Here is a 23,993-nt window from a genome sequence, read left to right on the forward strand (position 1 = left end):
ATGTGAAAGTAGAACGAAAAGTAAAATCAAAAATGTTTAGTTGACGGCTGTTAAACTTGACGGTAAAAGTAAGCATTTTTCCATTCATGAATTTGATATTGTTGTCATGATATGAACCGCTGGGTGAAGAAGCCGAGCCAGCTTCTTGAAAGATTCTTTATAATAAGGGATAAACACTGATAACACTGAAACTCAAAATACATCCTAAAGGAACCCTTTTGGTTGTATATATTTGTCAAAATAATCTTAATAAATTACTTCGAAATATAAAGATTATATATTTTCACATATTTTTCAAGGATTTCCACACATCAGCTGATCGACAGAACTTGTACCGGTACATACCTAGAACAGGTCAGAAATCAAAAATAAAATTCTGTTTCATTCCTTTATTTGCACAACAATCATGCCTGCACCTTGTATATTATTGTAAAATAGGGGATTAACTATGTCTTGCCTACCTTTAAGTTATTAAGGTACATAACCTGATGACTATATCACTCACTTCTTCATTTATATTGATAAACACTGGTACAAATGACACAGAACAGGTATCATAGTAAAGAGTTTGACTGCTACTTGTCTTGACTGGTGTGGGAAATATGCAGTCATGGGTAAATGGCTACAAGATCAGGGTTTAAGGTCATTTTGAATATATAATTTTATTGAAGGCATTTTTAATGCAATATTATGTACAACATGAAGTTAAAAGAAAAGTCATAATATAGATTTTTTTCCAGGTATGTCTGAACTTGGAAAAGCTGATTTTGGATTGACCACATTTTTTGCACGTAGTCATCCAAATGACAAGTGTGGAGCCAATGGACTACCTTTGACACCAAATTCTATAAAAATTTTGGGAAGATTTGAGCACTTGAAAACCATCAGCCATGAAAATGTTTGCAAATACTTAGACATTCAAAGAGGCAAACATGGTCAGTGATAGTTGTATTCATTGTTGAAATACATAATTCAGATCTTTGCAAAATTAGCAATTGTGGATATAAGCACAAAATTCATGGTGTATAATTTGTTTACTTTTGTTAATATTTCCTTTACTTTATTTTGATTAATTTTTTTGGGTTGATGTCTCCTAGGGATGTGCGATGGTATACCAATATATCGTGATTTTTTTAGTGCGCGATCTTGATACAGAGACTAAAATACCGGTATTAAGTACGTAATTAAAAATTCCGAAAATTACAATTACAGGAATTGTAAAAAATGTTGTAAAATAGTAAAACAATGGTATCCTAGCATCCAAACATGTTTATTAATAAAAATGAAAAAAAGTGAACTTCATATGTTTTCACACTATATATTTTAGAAAAAATTATGGAAATTCATGGAAGATCATAATAAAAATTATGAGAACAAATATCATGATATTATTCTGATATTTTTTGAAAAATTGTGATATATTGTGATACAAAATTTTTGGCAATACCCATCCCTATTATCTCCCCAAATTTGATTTTTTTTGTTCTCAATTGAAAGGTCCAAACACTGAATGTTACTTTAGCAGAGTACGTGCACCTGTAGAAAATAAGCTGATGACAAAGGAACCTATAAAAGCTCATCAAGACTGAGCATGGATTTATTTTCAAGAATAATAAAACCTTGAAGAAAATTTTCAATAATAAACTTGCTGCAGTATTGGTGCTATACCTATTATGATCATGTTAACTTTCATGGATTTGATTTAATTTTTTTTAATTTTGTAGAACGACTATTGGTTGTCACAGAACATTACCAGCAATGTCTGAAGAATGTTGCCAAGTCAGGCAAATATACTTGGTGAGATATTGCCATAACAATTCCTTTGCTATTTAAAATTTCATTTTTTTATGACTCATTTCATTACCCTGATTCTTTTCACTCTTCATTGAATTGAATATTGCATTAATCAATGCCCTAGCTTACTGGCCAACCTTTTTAAAGCTGATTGGTTGATAAGCAGAGTCAAAGAAGTACAAAAACACAAAATATGTGTAGCTATAATCAGATTTAAATTTGTAATATTCCAAAAGAATCTTCACTTCTACAGACATAAGGGACTTGTATACTATTTTATTATACCTCTACTGTCGTTACTCCATATAAAATGAATACCATAAAACTGTCTATTTCCTACATGTAGTTATCTGCTGTCATGTACAAGTTGTTTGTTTTTCAACTAATCAGCAGCCAGGAAGATGGCCAATGAATGAAAATGATAGAATAGAATGAAGGATAGCACAAAATGTTATGTAATGTAAAAAGAAACACAGTAAGGCATAATAATTACCCAAAATTGAAAGTTGTGACAAATTTAAAACATTCTATAATTAATGCAATAAAAAAAATTAAGTAGGACAGAAATCATCGTCGCAAACCACGGCTAAAATGTACGACCTTTCAATATCCAATAGCAGTATACGAAACATTTCTTGTATACTGTTGATGTCAATTGTTGATTTCAATAGCGATGGAAACAAATATTGTCATTGGCTGAACTTGACGTCACAATATAAAGGCGTAAATATTCAAGATTACGACACTTTTTTTGATCAAGCAGCCACAGGTAGGAGAGAGCTATATGCAGACTCCGGACCGTGGCTTAAGACGATGGACAGAAATACAATACATTTATCTTTATCTGCCATTATCATTAAGAACATGATGATACAGAACTAAATGTATTTGATCTAAGATTTTCTTGTACAATATATACCAGTAATGCATTTGAATTATTTTTATTAAGTAGGCCTACTGTAAAATCACTTATTTTGGTTTAAAGAAAAAATATTGGTTCCTGGGGATTTGATTTCATGGATGGTAGAAAACATTTTACTGTACCAGAGGTGTGTTCAGCAGAGCGAGCGCTCGCTCTGTTGAACACACCTCTGGTACTATAAAATCTTAACATTTCTAGGAGGACATGAGTTCATGGGTCTCTTCAAACCATGAAAACAACAAAAATTACCCCCCCCCCCATCCCACCTCCAACCCCCCGTGAATGTTTGAGATTTCACAGTTTATTATACCTTTAGTCTTATATGTGTAATAACTCAATTTAAGAGTAAACATTGTTTTAGTGAGGAGAATCTGGTGTCATTGGCATATGGGATTGTCAAGGGACTGACCTATCTTAATAAAAACCGAATCACACACAGAAATCTGTCTCAGGAGAATATCTTATTCAATGCCAAGGTATGTTCTAAATGTGGTATTCATTTATCAAAAATAAACATTTGATTCTATTTTGCTCATTGTCTGTACGAGAAATTTTACTCACAGTGGCTGTACACGAAATATTACTGCTACATGTAACTTTGATACTTGAGTGTTTGATAAATTTTTCTTGTTTAAGTATTGATTGATTATATTGGGAATTTTTGTATGCCTATGTTAAATCATGGAATCATTGTCTGACTTTGCATGTGAGGTGCAAAAAGTAATTAAATATTTATATTGGAATTCAATTACAGCTTCATGTTTGAAAAATGTTTATTTCTTGAAACAAATATAGCTGTATGTTTAAAAGTGTTTATTTCTTGAACCCAATTTTTTGCTGTGGCATCACATGATGTCAGTGTGATGTCATTTTGTATTTCACAGATGCAAGTTGTTTATACATGTATATTTATATGTATTATAAAGAAAATAATATAGAATGAACAATATTGATTGTTGTGTACCTCAGTGAGCAGTGTTTTAATATAGGGGCAGGTAAAGCTGTCGGAGTATGGGTTGTATTACATGACAGATTATGGGGCAGATGTGGCGTTTCCTATAGGGTGAGTACCTCATTGGTTTGTGGGATATTAATTTTTTTCAAAATGCAACCTGATTTTTTCCCTCAAGTTTTTAAAACTGTAGCACAAGACAGCTGAAAAAGTCTCAGTAAACCTGTACCATATTCTAGAAAATAAGCACCCAACACAGCATTCTCTCTCTCTTTTAGTTAAGGATGAGGTATAGACTATAAATGCCCATGATAACATGAACTTAATCTGCATTATGAACCTAATTTTAAATTAAAGGGGGTTAAGCATATAATTTTCATCTTCCTATGTTTGACTTTTAGACACCCTCAGTACCTATCCCCCGAGGTGCTGTGTGAGTTCCCTATTCAGTATGATGAACATTCAGAGTCTGAACCCACTGTACTAACCCCCTCAGGACCAAAGTCCGATGTCTGGTCACTAGGCCTGATTCTGATCGAGGTGTTCACAGTGAGTATATATCTGAAATGAAAAATCTGATTTTTTTATCAGAGCTTTTTTTTTAAGACACTACCAATTCAGTATATATCCATGTATAACTAATATTCTTTCTTCCATTACTGTTACAGGGAGAAGAATTTTGGGGTGATCTTACCATGCCTCAGACTTTTTTCAAAATTTTAAGCTTCATCAACTCAGGTTAGCAGTATTTAACACATTTATAAAAAAATAAACTTAATTAACACTGTACGTATATACATGTGTGTTTCAACTCCATTGTCACACATCATACATGTCTACTTTTCTGAGGGCTCAGTTTTCTCTTTGTATTAATGTTGTATGGAAATAATCCATTTTCATGCAAGTCAGTCGAGGTATGACTTATAGTTAGATGGGAATGGACTTGCTCCCAAAATATTACTGTGGTCATTCATCTAGAGAATACAGGTCAGATGCAGTATAAAAACAGGATGCATAGTGAGCATTGTTAGCTGTATCATCCATGCAAGATTGGTCCATGAAGGGCCTAAATATCAGCATAATGTTGTAACAGCAACAAAGTCCTGAAGCATGAATACAAGGGGCATATGAATGATAGTAATCCCTAGGAACTTGTACATTATTGGTGAAAGTCTCATTATTGTAGGGGTTATAATCACAAAGAAATAGACCTGCTCCAGAAGCATTGGCTAGTCATTCATCTGGAAAATAAACTAAGTTGGTGCATGCATATAAGGCAATTTTACATGCAGAAACATCCCTAGATGCATTATACTACTTCAGTTTAGTCTGGGTAGGACTTGCAGTCTCCTAGAAATAGACCTGCTTTAAATATTATAAAGTGGACCTCCCCACCACATGATAGTATAGGGTAGGGGCAGCATGTGATACAGGGAGATTAGCATCCCTAGTTGTGTCATACCTGCAAGTTAGGTCCAGGCAAGGCTCGCAGTTTTTTTGGAAACATGCTAATGGAACCATGGGTATAGCATAAGATATTAACATATTTGTTGAGTGAGCTGAAAGGATTTTTATGTTATTTTTCCCTCAGATATTCACCCCTTAGACACAATTTGCAAAGATCTGAATGTGGAGAGCCATATCAAGGTAAATTTTATCATCATTCAACTGTTACAGAATAATGTTCTTTATGTCAAAATTTCAGTTTGAAAATTAATTTAAATGAGTGTTATTCTCATTCAAGCCAAAGGCAGTGTTTTCTACTTACCACCGTTTAGTCAATCTAGCTAAGACCTTTGCAGTATTTACCCTTTAGTTAGAAATAATTTATTTGAAATGAGAGAAATATGGAAAAATTATTTTTATTTTTAATTACAGTCCCTTTCACGAGATTTTATTGACTTTCTGAGACAATGTTTAGCTGCTTCACCAGTAGACAGGTACTGACGGTATTACAGTTGTCATTCTGTCTATCATAAAAATTATTGTAGTAATCTTTATCATTTAGTACACATAACAGTAATCTTTATCAGTACACATAACAGTAATCTTTATCAGTACACATAACAGTAATCTTTATTAGTACATGTAACTGTAATCTTTATCAGTACATGTAACAGTAATCTTTATCAGTACATGTAACTGTAATCTTTATCAGTACATGTAACTGTAATCTTTATCAGTACATGTAACAGTAATCTTTATCAGTACATGTAACTGTAATCTTTATCAGTACATGTAACAGTAATCTTTATCAGTACATGTAAACGTAATCTTTATCAGTACATGTAACAGTAATCTTTATCAGTACATGTAACAGTAATCTTTATTAGTACATGTAACAGTAATCTTTATCAGTACATGTAACAGTAATCTTTATCAGTACATGTAACTGTAATCTTTATCAGTACATGTAACAGTAATCTTTATCAGTACATGTAAACGTAATCTTTATCAGTACATGTAACAGTAATCTTTATCAGTACATGTAACAGTAATCTTTATTAGTACATGTAACAGTAATCTTTATCAGTACATGTAACAGTAATCTTTATCAGTACATGTAACTGTAATCTTTATCAGTACATGTAACAGTAATCTTTATCAGTACATGTAACAGTAATCTTTATCAGTACATGTAACAGTAATCTTTATCAGTACATGTAAACATAATCTTTATCAGTATATGTAACAATAATCTTTATCAGTACATGTAACAGTAATCTTTATCAGTACATGTAACAATAATCTTTATCATGTATGTACTTGTATAACTTACATGTATCTAATGTTATAACAGCAATTTTGGCTATAATTTCTGATATTACAGTAATACTGAAAATTACGATTCAGTTGAAAATTATATATTCATGTACTAGCACTTAAATCATTTGAATTTTACACTGTATATGCTTTACAATGCAGATCAAACCCAGCAAAATTAATGGAACACTCCCTGTTTAGAGACTTAAGACAGAGTGATGTGAGTACTAGGATCATTATGTTTATACATGTAAAACTATAACTCATATATACATGTAGCAACTATTAAATCTGTGTGTAAATTCTTTTTAATTACAGATTACATACATTTATTTTGGTTTAGATGATAACTTTTACTCAAAAATTACCATAGTCAAATAATTGATGGAAATATTTCAGGTCAAATATCACAAAATCAAAATTTAAATACGTTGTAGGTAAAAACGAAAAATGGATACAGACCATTTTCATCAGATCTACGCAGCCTGGACTTAGAACTGCCTGTACTAGGACAAAATGGGTACAATATAAAAGGTATTAAAGGTTCATATACAAATACAAGTACAATATAAAAGGTATGAAAGGTTCATATGTATACAAGTACATGTACAATATAAAAGGTATGAAAGGTTCATATACAAATAAATGTACAATATAAAAGGCATGAAAGGTTCATATACAAATTCATTCAATATAAAAGGTATGAGAGGTTCATATACAAATACATGTACAATATAAAAGGTATGAAAGGTTCATATACAAATATGTATACAATATAAAAGGTATGAAAGGTTTATATAAAAATTCATGTACAATATAAAAGGTATGAAAGGTTCATATACAAGTACATGTACAATATAAAAGGTATGAAAGGTTCATATACAAATTCATGTACAATATAAAAGGTATGAAAGGTTCATATACAAATTCTTGTACAATATAAAAGGTATAAACAGTTCATATACAAATACATGTACAATATAAAAGGTATGAAAGGTTCATATACAAATACATGTACAATATAAATGTATGAGAGGTTCATATACAAATACATGTACAATATAAAAGGTTTGAGAGGTTCATATACAAATACATGTACAATATAAAAGGTTTGAGAGGTTCATATACAAATACATGTACAATATAAAAGGTTTGAGAGGTTCATATACAAATACATGTACAATATAAAAGGTATGAAAGGTTCATGTACAAATACATGAACAATATAAAAGGTATGAAAGGTTCATATACGAATACATGTACAATATAAAAGGTATGAGAGGTTCATATATGAATACATATGCAATATAAATGTATGAAAGGTTCATATACAAATACATGTACAATATAAAAGGTATGAACAGTTCATATACAAATACATGTACAATATAAAAGGTTTGAGAGGTTCATATACAAATTCATGTACAATATAAAAGGTATGAAAGGTCATATACAAATACATGCACAATATAAATGGTATGAGAGGTTCATATGCAAATGCCTGTACAATATAAAAGGTATGAAAGGTTCATATACAAATTCATGTACAATATAAAAGGTATGAAATGTTCATATACAAATTTTTGTACAATATAATAGGTATAAACAGTTCATATATGAATACATGTACAATATAAAAGGTTTCAAAGGTTCATATACAAATACTTGTTCATTGTTTGAGGATATAAAAGTATGGCAACAAAATTAACTGAACATTTGTTTACATTAGGTATACAATTGAACTTGAGTATCTTGAATATGGATATCTCGAATACCATGGATATGTAGAAGTGAATTGGAAGTTCCAACCTCTTATTCTTTAAGTATTTTACCCTGGATATCTTGAATCCCTTGATATCTCCAAGTATTTTCTCGGTCCCTTTGAGTTTGAGATAACGAGGTTTGACTGTATTTAATAGTGTAGTGTCTTGCACTGCTTATTTTCAAAGCCCCCCAAAATTACCTGTGCATTACTTTTATTGATAGAGTATTTTATTACTGAAGATTACTTAACCTGTACATGTGTATAATAAATACCCAAACATGTCTGTGAAGACTAGAAGATGTTTTTGTAGGTATTATAACAGATGTGTTTGTATATTTAGATTATAATGAGGACCACCTGTCTTTGAGGTCTATGGAAGAGGTGTACTACTTATGGCGACTAGCAGGAGGGGAATTGTTTGGTGCACTGAAGAAGGAGGGATTGGTCAAAACTAAGCCCCCCATCCATCTCTTGCCATAGTAAGTGGGATCTAATAATGACATTCCCAGGAAAACATCGGGAGAAAATCACTTAATTTATAAAAACAATTTAATTCATTTACACATTTGTATATAAAAATTACATCTAGTTAATGTTAATACATGTACATGTATATTGCAAATTAGGCGCACAATAAGCTCACAACTTTAAACTGACAGAAAATGAAATGTTTGTTAACAGTTATTCAACACTGGATGGTGAAGTTTTTGGTCAGAGGAGAGACCAGGCAGAATTGTTAGATGGGACCATCATAATTCTGTCTCAGGAACAACTCAGGAAGGTAGTCATACACTCAGTAATGACAAACAAACCATATAATACATTATTTCTGCAGTTGTCCATTTTTTGCTCAATTTTGTGGTTCTGTCAAAATCCCTAAAAATATAATTGCAAAAAATATTCAGATTTTGTCTTTCTGTTTTTGCAATTCTAAACCAGTCAAAAATATTGCAAATGAAATTCGACTACAACTTCTTCTGGTCTGAGATCAGAAAAGCTTATGCGATAGTAAGGTGTCTGTCCGTCCATCCTACCTGTCTGTCCATCTGTTAAAAAAATTTCAAAATGCTACTCTTCCTATAGATTTGGTCTGATTTAAATATAACTTGACACACAAGTAGAGAAAACTAAGATGCATATTTTTTTTGGATTGGCTTTTGATTTTGTTGAACAGTGTTGCCATGGTTACTAAAATATAGAAATTTTCTGTGATTTACTTTAAAAATGCTTCTCCTTATACAGTTCTGGTCTGATTTCAATATACCGTGGCAAACACGTAGATATACTAAGATACATAATTCTATTTATAAATTTTTGCTTTCAATGAACAGTGTTGCCATGGTTACTGAAAATAAAGATTTCTGTTAAATACTTTCAAACCCCAACTCCTCCCATAATTTTGGTCTGATTTCAGTATAACTTGGCACACAAGTAGATTGTACTGAGATACAAACGGTTATTCTATATATCATTTTTGATTTTGTTGAACAGTGTTGCCATGGTTACTAAAAATAGAAATTTCTGTGAAGTTCTTTCAAAAGACTACTCCGTGTACAGTTTAAGTCTGATTGCAATAAATATTGCCACAAAAAGAGACTAAACCAAGGATCATTATTCTTTTTTTTGCTGTCGCATACTTTCAAGTCCAAGGGCTACTTTTTCTTTGATAAGCACAAACCAGGAAAGCTATAGTCCTCATCAGAGACTTCTGGCTAAACATCATGTTGCAAAAATTTGTAGCATAGAAATAATCCTTTATAGGGTATAACTTGCTGTCTTAATAAGAGGAACTTTTTAAAGTATTTGTTCAATTTATTGAATTTTACAGAGATTAAGTGAAATAGAAGAAACAGCATATTATCCCCTGCTGGAAGATGAGTGAGTTATCTATTTTTGAAATTCTTTGCATTTATTGCATTTTATTTTTTTAAAAGCATGACATTAAAAAATACAAAGATTAGTTTTTTTCTCAAATTACTTGTTGTAGAAGTGTACCTGTATTTACTTCAATTATCATGACAGTGTGATTTTATGTTTCATATGTCACAGAAATAGCCAGGTTTCACCGACCCTCCCATCATCTCCTAACAACTCTGAAATTTCTGAGACAGCTAACCTACCTCTAGTCATCAGAGAAAGAGATGTGGAATATCAGGTAAGGGCTTATATTGTTTAGAAGTCAATACTGCATATTAAGTATGTGTCACTGGTTTTCTGTCATGTCAAAAATTCATATGTGCTTTGATTTATTCTCAAATTACCAATGGTGTGTTCTTTTTACCAGTTTCACAGAATTATCCTATATGAGAGATTGATAAAAGGATATCCTTACAAGAAAAATCACATCCTGAAGGAGGCCAGAGTGGACATTCCCCCTCTGGTTAGAGCCCATGTCTGGGTGGCTCTTCTGGAGGTGGAGGTAAACTAAAACCTTTGTTAAAGTACTTCTTATCGGCAGCAGGAGTGGCTGATCTATTTGTGGTTGTTTTTGAAAGTGCACATTGGGAATTGAGATGTTATTTTTTTATTGGTTTGATAGAATAAATCCTTAATGGTAACAAAATATGATTATGAAGAAATGAACCCTTATCATTATGAGTGTCCAGATATTAATTACAGTGCCAAACTGTAAATAAACACAGATTTTCTTAGAACTACATGTAGTAAATTGTTTTACGTCCTGCTCGTCTGGAGATCATTCAAACATTCCTGATTATATATGTCTAGTTTATATTACATTTGTCTTTTTCACTGGGATCAGTATTCAGTAATACAGTCATGTCCTATATATCTCTTGTTTTCATTTCAATGAATGAATTTATTTTGATTTAAAATGCACTGAAAAATTCAAGTTGTGGCATATTTCTGTTTATGTTGGAATTTGTGTTATTTAAAAATGTTTATGCTTTTTATTGTACTTTGAAATCAAAATATTGAATATTTCAAACTAAAAATTCATGAGCGTATTCCTCATACTTTTTCTTTAAAATATTTAAATATGATGCTTTGCACCTTTGCTATGGTTTTGATCTGTAATAACCCTGTTTTCTATATTCTCTGTAGGGTGATATATACTCTAGATATGATGCGATAGATAAGGAGACCCCCACCACCACTGATAGACAGGTCAGTACTATACAGCATAGTGTGACTGAAGTGCAACATTCCAAAAACTAAAAGATTACCCAATAATTATATACATGTAGTATTTGCTGTAGGTATGTGTATCATTTTAAAGTGAAATTCTCATTACTTTTGGTTTCAGATAGAGGTAGACATACCCCGTTGTCATCAATATCATGAACTTCTGTCATCTCCTACTGCCCATTCCAAGTTCAAGAGGGTCCTCAAAGCGTGGGTGGTCAGTCACCCTCAGTATGTATACTGGCAGGGTCTCGACTCCCTCTCAGCCCCCTTCCTGGCCCTCAACTTCAACAATGAAGGTAGAAGTTATCATTTTGATTTGAAGTTTATCTAATTTTTTCATATTGAGAAGTGCAAAAAAATTAATAAGCAACAAACTGAAATTAATAAATATTAAACTTACATAATCATGTTTTAAATTTTTTTTCAGCACTGGCTTACACCTGTCTCTCGGCATTCATTCCAAAATATCTACACAATTTCTTTTTGAAAGACAACTCTCAGGTTATACAGGGTAGGTGGAAATATCTGTATCATCTAAGTCAACAAGGTCACATTTTGCCGTCAAACCTATTTCCATTCATTTTTGCCCACTGGTTTGTGTTCTATGTACACAATTTGAGTTTAATTAAGTTACCTTACTTTTAGACATTTGACCTATGTATTGATTCTGTGGATAATTTTTTTTCTCATCACTATCTTTCGATTAAAACTCACATAAAATAATGTTGGCTTCCTTTTAAGGTTGACCTTTGGCTCTAAAATAGCTAAACAATGGGCATAAATCACTGTTAATGATAATTACAGTGTATTAGCTCACCTGAGCTGAAAGTTCAAGTGAGATTTTCTGATCACGCATTGTCCATCGTCTGTCCATTCGTCTGTAAACTTTTCACATTTTCAACTTCTTCTCAAGAACCACTGGGCCAATTTTAACCAAACGTGGTACAAAGCATCATTGGGTAAAGGGGAGTTTAAATTGTTAAAATGAAGGGCCATGCCCCCTTCAAAGGGGAGATAATCAAGAAAAGACAAAAATTGAGTGGGGTCATTAAAAAATCTTCTTCTCAAGAACCACTGGGCCAGATAAGCTTAAACTTATGTAGAAACATCCTTGGGTAGTGTAGATTCTAAATTATTCAAATCATCACCCCCGGGGGTAGGGCGGAGCCACAATAGGAAATCCAAGTTTTACATTGAAATATGTAGTAAAAATCTTTAAAAATCTTCTTCTCAAGAACCACATGCAGGGCCAGAAAAGCTGAAACTTATGTGGAAGCATTCTGGGGTAGTGTGGATTCTAAATTGTTCAAATCATGACCCCTGGGGGTAGGGTGGAGCCACAATAGGAAATCCAAGTTTTACATTGAAATATGTAGTAAAAATCTTTAAAAATCTTCTTCTCAAGAACCACATGCAGGGCCAGAAAAGCTGAAACTTATGTGGAAGCATTCTGGGGTAGTGTGGATTCTAAATTGTTCAAATCATGACCCCTGGGGTAGGGCGGGGCAACAATAAGTACTACAGGGTGAGGGGGGGGGGGGGAATCAGGTGAAAAACAGCAAGGCCAAAGTTACTTAGGTGAGTGTTGTGACCCATGGGCCTCTTGTCTTCACTGTTGCTGCAAAAGTACTGTATAGAGAAACAAAGTTGCCTTATTTTTAATTGAAAATTGTTCATAGAATGTGACACCTGAACTGGTATATAATTGCAGTCCATGTTTCTGTCTAAATGCCTTGTCTAATGGGCAGGTAACATAAGATGGAGAATGCTAATCAAAATATCATTTATTGAATAGTGATTACAGGAAAACTTGGTTATAACAAAGTATTTGGGACCTGTGAATTTGCTATGTCCATAGTTCACTATGTATATAAATTCATTATTAGTTCATTATAATCATAAGATTTTACAAAGAATTGTTGAAAAATTTTGCTAGAGATCCAAAAATAACTTAGCTTTATTGATAAATTTGTTATATCCATATTCATGTTGACTAAACAAGTTTTACTGTACTTTGGTACATGACCATACTGCCATAGTGAATTTTTGTTTGTATATGTAAACACTTAAGCCTGTTATACATGTATTACAATATATTTTTAGAGTACCTTGCTGTATTCTCTCATCTGATCACATTTCATGACCCTGAACTCAGCAACCATTTAGATGGGATTGGGTTTATACCAGATGTAAGTTGTCAAAGATTTTACAATTCTAATGCAAGTTACAAAAATTAAGTAAATGAATAGGCTTAACAGTATTCCATTTTTAATTAACATTTTTTTTTTCCAGTTGTATGCAATCCCATGGTTCCTCACAATGTTTGCTCGTAAGTACAAATTTACAAAAATATATGTCATATGTTTAAATTAAAGTTTAATGATACGCTATGTAAGATACATTCTGGTAGTCAAGACTTACATTGTATAGATTATTATATCTGATTCTCAGAGAATTTTTATAATAACATGGTTTGATAATAGTATCTTCCTTCAACAGATGCCTTTCCAATTCATAAACTGGTTCATCTTTGGGATACACTGCTACTGGGCAACTCGTCTTTCCCTCTGTGTATAGGTGTAGCCATACTGCAGCAGTTCAGGGACCGTCTACTTTCTTATGGATTCAATGAATGTATTCTGTTGTTCTCAGACATGCCAGGTTATTTTTAGATCAGTTTTAAACAGTTTTCTGTTCTGATGAAAATGTGGTATTGACTATAATTAATATTAAATTAAATGGTCTATATTTGATAAATTTAAGATGCTACACTTTTGTGGAAAACTAAATTTATCTGACCAATGATTACATAGTAACTTTTTTTTTAACAGAGATAGACATACAGAGATGTGTACAAGATTCCATCAAGATTTTCTGTAGCACTCCAAAAAGTGCCACATTCCGACAGTATGCTAGGGAACCAAATAAACCCTCTGACAAGCCTAATGTATCTTATTACTCCAAGGACTACAATGAACAACCAAAATCTGAACTGGTACCTATATTAAATATTCAATTTTACAAAATTCTCTCTGTAGATTTTATGAGACAAGGGAGGTAAATCTAACTAGCAGAGTTGACTTGATTTAACATTCATTTAATGGGTATATCCAAGTTGAATATCTTTTAAGTACTTGTTCATTTTTGTAATTTCTTTGTTTGTAGTCAATGGAACCAATTAAAGTTGAGGAGCTGAAATCGGAAAAATGCTGTCGAATATCTGCGGAGGATTTGATAGAGTTGGGTGAACTTTGTGGCCCGGCTTCTACCAGAAGTCCCACCAAGAGAAGAGTGAACAGCAAACCAATGATAATCGTGATTGACACTAGGAACCCTGAGGAGTATCCTTATATTAATGATTCTAAACAACTTTACTGAGGCAATGATTACTGTAAACCAACTATTTTTCGCGTCATCTTTTATTCGCGATTCTTCTGTTTGAAATCAATCCGCGACGATTAATTTTCGCGACTTAGGAAATATTCTTTATAAATACATATCAAAATTTATGGATCGCAGCGATTAATATTCGTAAGTTAAAGAAGTTCGCGAAACTCGCGGATATTTCTCGAATACGAATAAAGGTTGGTTTACAGTAGTTTCCATTATGGCTAACAACATTGGTAGTTTCAATAATTTTTGTTATTTTGTGGCTGCATATTTCACAGAGGTACAATTTGAAATATGTAGGGTAAGAGAAGGATTAAGATATTTTTTTCAAGTTCAGTTAAACTTGGGTTCTTGAACACTGATATCTCAAATACCATGGATATGTTGAAGTGATTTGGAAGTCCCAACCCCTTATTTTTTAAGTATTTTACCCTGGATTTCTCGAATCCTCGGATATCTTGAAGTCTCTTCATAGAGTTCAAGATAACGAGGTTTGACTGTATTTTACAAATACATATTTTATTTAAATTCCTTAATTTTTAAAAGCTTTGCTAAGGGGACCATTCCTGGAAGCATCAACATCCCATTTCCTTCTGCCTTTTCTCCTGAAGGAGATCTGAATCCTTGTCCTGCAGTAAATACACTGAATCAAAATAAAGGACTGATCAAGGTCATTGTAGGGAGCAGGGGAAAGAACTCTTGTAATGTAAGTATACAGTATACCTATATATAATTATATCTCTACTAGCAGTATGACAATTCCCTCAACTATGAAAGAAATTAGTACATGTTTATACCTTAGATTGAATCATGCCATAACCCATGATAATATAGCAGACTAAATCATTGATGCTTTCTACATATTCAACATGTACTACAAAGTATCTGCACTGTACCAATTATGTTTTGCAAAGAAATTGTGTAGTATTTATGAAGTCTAATACAACACAATGTACATGTATTACAGTTTGCTTGTAATATCTATAAAGTATCATGCAACACAATGTACATGTATTACAGTTTGCTTGTAGTATCTATAAAGTCTTGTACAATACAATATACATGTATTACAGTTTGCTGCTGACCTTGTGCGGCTGGGATACCAGAAGGTGTGTGTGTTACATAAAGGCATTGATGTCCTGAGGTCTACAAACATTCTGACTGTACCCCCAGCAGATTACTTCTGAAGACAAAACACTAGGCTAAGGACCAACACACAAGGGAAAATTCTGTCTCATTACATTGCAGTGACACACATTTTAGAATTTTTCAGAGATAGCTCACTTTGAAAACACACTATTAAAGAAATTCAACAACGGATGGACCAAATTCATAAATCAAAATTGTGCATCAAAAGGAGGGGTTGTAAATGTCTGAAAGGTTTCCAGTCTCTACAAACAATACTGTGGTTTCATCATTATTCGTGGAACACCAATTTTCGTGGATTTCGTTGTTGAGTCGATCCACGAAATCAAATGTTCATCGAAGTTTGGTGCCTCCATTTTGATTTATGATAAACCTTTAAAAAGCCTATTATGACTTTCGTTAATATATGTGAATACCCCCCTTTCCCCAAAGGGTGGCTTTATAAATGTATTTTATCGTTTTAAAGAATATTTTTTTTAAAAATACTGTTTGATAATTATCTGGCAATTTTTAGCAAAATATATTTAAATATTCTGCACGGAGATAAACAAACAAAATGTACGTAGAACCGCGGTTCATATACTAATCAGAGGTATAACACAAAAGGTGATAAATAATCAGGCTTAAATGTGTAAATTTGTTATTCTCAAACAACCTAACTGTCCAACACCAATTATCACCTACACAGTGAGAACGCAAATTACCGTAAAATAAAAATTTCGGTAGAAATAATTAATTACTCTCTGTTCATAATTGGCTTAAAAATACAAATTATAAACACAATTTTATGCTAATTTGACTTTGAAACAATTTTTTTGTTAAACATGAGAAAGCGGGTACATGTATGTATGTTCGGAAGTCCTGCCATTTCGAAGCCCTTCAAGGTTTGTTTGTCGTCCATTTTGCATGTTTAAGCGTTGCGTCGTATCCAGCGAGCGTGGATGTGTTTGTTCAGAGATCTGCAAACAAGGGGGTCTGGATGTCACTGTCGAGTCCAAAAACAACACGCTGTGCATGTGAAAAAAGTCCCTAACACCACTTTGTAAATTTAAGTACTTAATTATTTTTGTTACTTTTTAATGCCCTGGTGCCAACTTAATTATCGTCCGTATGTGCACCTAAAAGATAAAATCCAAATTGTCTTAATATTTTAAGATACTTGCACACCTTTTAACCGAAACGTTGATTAAATTAAAGTCTATTTTAATTGATTGTTTTTAATAATCTGTTTCAATATCAGATATTTAATTTGCCAGTTGAGATCATAGTCTTACAATGGAGACGGTGTTTGGAATTCCTCACCCTTTATTGTTATACCATGTACACTGCGTTGTAAACGCTTGAAGGTTCCGACTTTTAAAATACAGATGAGTAAAATAAAAAGAATAAATTAAAGAGTTGTCACCTGTAAGTAATTGTTTTAAAATATTAACATACTCTTAACATTGTAAATGGCGTGAAGATTCCCGCTGAAGCATACAGAGAGTGAAAAAAAATTAAAAGGTGATTTTTTTTATATGATCATTATCCATGAATTTACGTATCCTCGAAACAGTGATTTTTACTAAATCCACGAAAATTGATGCCCAAGAATATTAATGAAACCACAGTATATAGTTTAATCGTGCAATATTGTTGTGATTTTTGTTGAAGATTGTTTATTAATTTTACTAATAAATATTTAAATAGTCACCTTTTATTTTATTTTATAAAAATAACATGAACATGTACACATAAATTGTATATGTTTATTTGGTAATATTAAAGTATATGATATGCAATTTGGAGAGTAAAGAAATCCACAGATTATTGGATTTGAAATTGGATACTGGTGCATTATGTCTTCTTTTTTTTTAATCAAGTCCTTATTATATACATGTTTTCATATCTTGTCCATGAAGCTAAATGCACTTTTTTGAACAATGTAAATGCAGATTTTAATATCTTTACACAATAATCATGTACATAAAAATTTCAAAATGCTAGAAATCACAGAAAAATATGAAAGACCATTGGCATCAAGTCTGTTTAGGTTATACACATTTCACTGAAAATAAATTAACTTTACTGGGATTGTCCATCACAGAATAGTGGAATGTACCAATACCAGCACCATGACATGCTGCACCTACAGTATGAAAAAATAGTGAATAAACTGATTCCCCTCTATTTTAAATTACATCAATATACTGAATAGATGGTATGATAAGCCAAATTAAAAATTTGTAGGTAATTGTGCAGGTGAAGATCAAAGTGTATAATAGTTACCATGTTCTCCTTTATGGTTTACTGCAATAACAGCACCATCGAAATCAGGAAAGTACTTGATGATTGGCTTGATGGAGGACAAAGCTGCATTTGAGGGGCTCATGCCACTCCCCATCAACTGTACAGCTGTGTACCTAAAAGATAGAGATGTCACATTAACTGTACAGTAATGACTTAAATAAAGAGATGTCACATTAACTGTACAGCTGTGTACCTAAAAGATAGAGGTGTCACATTAACTGTACAACTGTTTCCTAAAAGATAGAGGTGTCACATTAACTGTACAGCTGTGAACTTAAAGAAAAGAGATGTCACATTAACTGTACAGCTGTGTACCTAAAAGATAGAGGTGTCACATTAACTGTACAATTGTGTACCTAAAAGATAGAGGTGTCACATTAACTACAACTGTGTACCTAAAAGAAAGAGGTGTCACATTAACTGTACAGCTGGTACCTAAAAGATAGAGATGTCAAATTAACTGTACAACTGTGTACCTAAAAGATAGAGATGTCACATTAACTGTACAACTGTGTACCTAAAATATAGAGATGTCACATTAACTGTACAGCTGGTACCTTAAAGAAAGAGATGTCACATTAACTGTACAGCTGTGTACCTAAAAGATAGAGATGTCACATTAACTGTACAGCTGTGTACCTAAGAAATAGAGGTGTCACATTAACTGTACAGCTGTGAACTTAAAGAAAAGAGGTGTCACATTAACTGTACAGCTGTGTACCTAAAAGATAGAGGTGTCACATTAACTACAACTGTGTACCTAAAAGAAAGAGATGCCACATTAACTGTACAGCTGGTACCTAAAAGATAGAGATGTCACATTAACTGTACAACTGTGTACCTAAAAGATAGAGGTGTCACATTCACTGTACAACTGTGTACCTAAAAGATAGAGGGGTCACATTAACTCTACAGCCGTGTACCTAAAAGCTAGAGATGTCACATTAACTGTACAGCTGTGTACCTAAAAGATAAAGGTGTCACATTAACGTTACATCTGTGTACCTAAAAGATAAAGGTGTCACATTAACTACAATTGTGTACCTAAAAGAAAGAGATGTCACATTAACTGTACAGCTGTTTCCTAAAAGATAGAGGGGTCACATTATCTGTACAGCTATGTACCTAAAAGATAAAGGTGTCACATTAACTGCTGTGTACCTAGAAGATAGAGATGTCACATTAACTGTACAGCTGTGAACATAAAGAAAGAGATGTCGCATCCACTGTACAGCTTAGTACCTAAAAGATAGAGATGTCACATTAACTGTACAACTGTGTACCTAAAAGATAGAGATGTCACATTAACTGTCCAGCTGTGTACCTAAAAGATAAAGGTGTCACATTAACTGTACAACTGTGTACCTAAAAGAAAGAGATGTCACATTAACTGTACATCTGTGTACCTAAAAGATAAAGGTGTCACATTAACTGTACATCTGTGTACCTAAAAGATAGAGATGTCACATTAACTGTACAGCTGTGTACCTAAAAGATAAAGGTGTCACATTTACTTTACAGCTGTGTACCTAAAAGATAAAGGTGTCACATTAACTTTACATCTGTGTACCTAAAAGATAAAGGTGTCACATTAACTTTACATCTGTGTACCTAAAAGATAAAGGTGTCACTTTAACTTTACATCTGTGTACCTAAAAGATAGAGGTGTCATATTAACTTTACATTTGTGTACCTAAAAGATAGAGGGGTCACATTAACTCTAAAGATGTGTACCTGAAAGATAAAGGTGTCCATTAACTGTACAACTGTGTACCTAAAAGATAGAGATGTCACATTAACTGTACAAAAGTGAACTTAAAGAAAGAGATGTCACATTAACTGTACAACTGTGAACTTAAAGGTAGAGATGTCACATTGAGGGGTCACATCAACTGTACAACTGTGTACCTAAAGACAGAGATGTCAGATCATCTGTGCAGCTGTGTGCCTAAAGATAAATGTGTCATATTATTACTCATCCAGGTTCATCAAGGGTGTACGGGGATTTACCCCGGGTTGTATTCCATACACCCTGAGGCCGAAGGCCGAAGAATGTACAAAATACAACCTGGGGTAAATCCCCGTACACCCTTGATTGGACCTGGATAACGAATTTATTTTCTATGTACCCAAATAAATTCTTTGTAAACAAGTCCAATCAACTGTGTTTCAAGCTATGGATAAGATTTACTACATCCTACAATGCATCATGATGTCATGTTAATTGCTTTTTATCATAGAGAAACTATGCATTGTGACGTCACGTTTTTAAACCCCTGGCTCAAGTTGGGTGTACAGAAATTTACACCCGATTTTGTAACCAATTAAAGCTCGTGTTACAAGCTACATAGGAAATAAAATAGTATATTTCCATTTAATATTCATAAACAATTGTATTGGAGCACGTTTCTTAAAAATCAGATTCCATTCTTCTTTGAATATTAATTTTTATAAAAACTATTTATTGTATGTTCTCCTGTTTAATAATGACAGCTGAACCAAAAATATTGATTTACCACTGTAAGATTATATAAGGAATATGTAGGTGACATTCAACATGAAACTATACATGTGAAGTTAATTGATAGGCTCCAGGAGCATTTTAAATGACAAAATATGCATATTTTAAAACATAATTATTTGGAAATAATGACTCACGAGGGTAGAAACCTCATCATAATGTCGCCGTCACCTGTGGCTGCAGCACCACCCATTCCGTTCTGAGCATAGGACCCCGCTCCTACTATTGGAGAATCTCCTACTCGTCTGTTAACAAAAAAGGTTGGATTTTCTTTAAAAATGAATCTTGTTACAAAGGCTAAAAAACATTCATACACACTGTAAAGTTTAAATTCTAACCATGATATTTAAAAAAAAAAAAAAACTATGTGTATAAAGCTGATGCTTCTAATTTACCCAGGAATTTTGTGGTTAAGACCATTGGTGGTGGTTCCAGAGACCACATGTCCATTTTTATCAACAGCTACCATTCCAATTGTGTCATGATTTAAATATCCAATTCCTTTGTCTTCTCTAGTCTCTTTTCTGTATATATTGGTATTTGGATGATAAGGGCCACAACTCCTCTTGGGATCTGGATTAACATTCTGCAAATAAAGAACAGACATGAATTTGACATTCTCTGTATTGTAATTAGTTTGCTAGGAGTATCCCACTGTCCTTTAAATATTTTTACAGATTTCCTTATTCAATTTTGCATATGGTATTTCTAGAAAGGAATGCTGTACAGTATAATATATATGTATGACTTACAACTCTGTAATTAGGCTGGCAGTTGTTTGTTTTCCACTGTTTGTACATGGTATCAGACTTGTTAGAACTAAGGTCACTTTCTGTGAAGCCCATTTCTACAGCAAATTTGGTAGCTGCACAAAAATACATGGCAATTTTTTTTTTTTTAGGAACAAAGACATTATAATTAAAGCAAATGTAGTGAAATACAAAGCAATTGATTTTAAAACAAGTTGATTAATACATGTTCAGAAACAATTCAAACAAATACATGCACATCTATGCCCCCCCCCCCCCCCCCTTCCCAAGCACTTTACTTGATCTTGCACAGTCTATAATTTTGGGATAATTTATAGAAAAGGACAACAAACATAAAAACAAAACTTTACCCAACTCCCCTGCTAGAAGAGTATGATCTGTTCTTTCCATCACCATGCGTGCTACACTAATGGCAGAACTGATATTCCTCAAACAGCCAACAGAGCCTACATCCATGCTTTCCCTGGAATTATTTTATCTCGATTCTACTACATCAGGAAAATTCAATATGACTTTTGCTTTACTTTTATTTAAAGAAACACATTTCATGAAAACTGCAACAAGATGGACTGTAAATGGCCCTTAATCCTATTCTAATGGTGTAAAATGGCAAAATTAATATTTAATTTCAAGAGAGGACAAATGACTTGGCATAAGGCATCAATAATGAAGTTCATCTTTGCTTTGTAAATACAATTGCATGAAGTTTCTCTTACATACTGGGGTTGGATGGGGTATAATGCATAAAAATAAACAGTAATACAAACATAAATTCTCTGTTTCTGCAAATTTCATAAATACATTCAAGGATATGTAAAATTAATGCTGTTCTCCATTACCCATCCATTATCATTGCATCTAGAGTGACCTCCCCTTCCTCATCTGGATCACTTCCTTCCCCTACTGATCCGTCACATCTCTGAACTTCACATTTAGAACAACCTCTCTCAACAGCATCTACAGCACTTCCTCCAGTTAGAAATACATTGTAACCTTGTAGAAGATCAACATTTCAAAAGTAATGTTTTAAAGATATTTTTAAAAGCAACTTTACAACAATATCTATAAATGGTTCTGTGTATTTATAGATTATATATGTTTATTCACCATTCGAGGGCCCTCAGGGGGCATGTACATTTAAAACAATAATATAGGTAATCATGATTATATCAAATAATGCATACATTAAATGAAATACTGTTGAATCATTAATTTTTTGTGATGGCCCAATTTTCATCGAATTTGTGGGTACATCTCATCCTCGAATTAACATCCTCAACCAATTAATAAACTATGGTTACAAAGTCGTATTAAATTTCTTTTTGTAGGTATAAGAGAATACATGAAATTACGTAACCACAAACCTGTGAAATTTAAGCAATTCACAGAAAATTGGCCCCCACAAATTTTTATGATTCTACAGTATTGCCCAGATCCTCACATTGCAACTATGACTAACAGAATTAAATTTCTACTATGATTCACTTGCAATTAGGAAAACCAAATTGCTGTCCACTTAAATGAACAGAGGCGTTAATAGGTAACTTTAGCATGTTTAGGGATGAGCAGCAGTTTAATCTTTGACGAATCTTTTATTCACCCAAACAAGTTTGTACTACTTGTTAAATTATATCTATTTTATTAGTGCTTGATAGATATTTGTTTATGAATTATGAGAATAACCAAATAATAAACCAACAGTGAAACTTATATAATTTCAATATTATCTTAAATATGTTAAAAAAGTAGAAAGAGAAAAATGATGAAGAAAGATCACAGAGTTTAAACATCCATGAATGATAACATTCCTAGAGGTGAGGTGCATATTATATAAGTTCAATGTCTATCAGGAAAAAAAAATTATGTGGAGAAATACGATTTAAAAGATAGAATAGGCAGTGCATTATGTATGTATATTATTCAATATTTTCTTATTAGTTTTGAAAACTCTAAAAAAAATAAATAATAATAAGTACTGGTAAAATTCGACAAGCACAATATTTCAATTCAATTCAGTTTGTTTATTTACCAATTAAGGGCCCTCATGGGGCAAAAAGAAAGTACATTGTAAACACCTGTATATTTTCTTATAAATGTAATACAATATACATACATACAAGAGAGAAAGAGTTGCATGATTGATAGGAACATGATGAATGTATGTACATCTGTATATTATTTACATTTACAAATGAATGCGAAAGATATTTTCTTTAGAGAAGTGGACAGGCTTTCGCCTACATCTGTGGATGTAGGAGAAAGCCTGTCCACTTCTCTAAAGAGGATATGCGAAAGAATGCCTGTTGAATTTTTCTTTTCTTTTTTTCAAAAGCATTACCCGTTTCTGTTGCATTTGTAAAAGGCCATGTGTTGACAACAATTGGCAATGTTGAAATTGCCTTGAAGCGGCAAAATATCGACAAAACGAAGTAGAACAGTAAACTTCTTATGGGCGCTGCCATTTTTAATCATGTGATTTGCATCGATCACATGAATGCGACAGACGAAAATATCTATTTCTGTAAAAACAGGAA

General features: G+C 32.7%; 2 protein-coding genes across 3 annotated transcripts in view; one reads left to right on the forward strand and one right to left on the reverse strand.

Moving 5' to 3' along the window:
• LOC133173657 (TBC domain-containing protein kinase-like protein) overlaps positions 1–17,571 on the forward strand; it is a 39,003-nt gene extending 21,432 nt beyond the window's left edge. The window contains exons 1-27 of one of the 2 annotated variants that reach the window (XM_061308644.1): positions 54–68; positions 300–354; positions 741–935; positions 1,725–1,797; positions 3,078–3,192; positions 3,706–3,779; positions 4,070–4,217; positions 4,337–4,406; positions 5,260–5,315; positions 5,547–5,608; positions 6,594–6,651; positions 6,869–6,965; positions 8,537–8,675; positions 8,878–8,977; positions 10,025–10,074; positions 10,246–10,351; positions 10,481–10,615; positions 11,260–11,322; positions 11,462–11,639; positions 11,771–11,854; positions 13,447–13,532; positions 13,636–13,672; positions 13,843–14,004; positions 14,175–14,338; positions 14,509–14,684; positions 15,280–15,439; positions 15,807–17,571. In XM_061308644.1, the coding sequence (XP_061164628.1) occupies positions 743–935; positions 1,725–1,797; positions 3,078–3,192; positions 3,706–3,779; positions 4,070–4,217; positions 4,337–4,406; positions 5,260–5,315; positions 5,547–5,608; positions 6,594–6,651; positions 6,869–6,965; positions 8,537–8,675; positions 8,878–8,977; positions 10,025–10,074; positions 10,246–10,351; positions 10,481–10,615; positions 11,260–11,322; positions 11,462–11,639; positions 11,771–11,854; positions 13,447–13,532; positions 13,636–13,672; positions 13,843–14,004; positions 14,175–14,338; positions 14,509–14,684; positions 15,280–15,439; positions 15,807–15,920 (2,700 nt within the window). In that variant the 5' untranslated portion in view covers positions 54–68; positions 300–354; positions 741–742 and the 3' untranslated portion in view covers positions 15,921–17,571. Of the gene's footprint in view, positions 1–53; positions 69–299; positions 355–740; positions 936–1,724; positions 1,798–3,077; positions 3,193–3,705; positions 3,780–4,069; positions 4,218–4,336; positions 4,407–5,259; positions 5,316–5,546; positions 5,609–6,593; positions 6,652–6,868; positions 6,966–8,536; positions 8,676–8,877; positions 8,978–10,024; positions 10,075–10,245; positions 10,352–10,480; positions 10,616–11,259; positions 11,323–11,461; positions 11,640–11,770; positions 11,855–13,446; positions 13,533–13,635; positions 13,673–13,842; positions 14,005–14,174; positions 14,339–14,508; positions 14,685–15,279; positions 15,440–15,806 lie in introns of those variants that run through there. The other variant, XM_061308645.1, reaches the window with a different exon arrangement.
• A 78-nt stretch (positions 17,572–17,649) lies between these two features.
• On the reverse strand, positions 17,650–23,932 carry LOC133172924 (N(4)-(Beta-N-acetylglucosaminyl)-L-asparaginase-like). The gene is made up of 8 exons (XM_061307774.1): positions 23,798–23,932; positions 22,299–22,452; positions 21,810–21,922; positions 21,442–21,554; positions 21,085–21,275; positions 20,827–20,934; positions 18,148–18,281; positions 17,650–18,007 (listed from the first exon to the last, which is right to left on the reverse strand). Exons 1-8 carry the CDS (start codon positions 23,919–23,921, stop codon positions 17,913–17,915), a joined length of 1,032 nt encoding a protein of 343 aa, XP_061163758.1. The 5' UTR covers positions 23,922–23,932; the 3' UTR covers positions 17,650–17,912.
• Between the last annotated feature and the right edge of the window lie 61 nt (positions 23,933–23,993).

The sequence above is a fragment of the Saccostrea echinata genome, unplaced genomic scaffold (genome assembly GCF_033153115.1).
Source record: "Saccostrea echinata isolate AGI-Se365-2 ecotype Australia unplaced genomic scaffold, CSIRO_AGI_Sech_v1 ptg000056l, whole genome shotgun sequence".
NCBI classification, from domain to species: domain Eukaryota; kingdom Metazoa; phylum Mollusca; class Bivalvia; order Ostreida; family Ostreidae; genus Saccostrea; species Saccostrea echinata.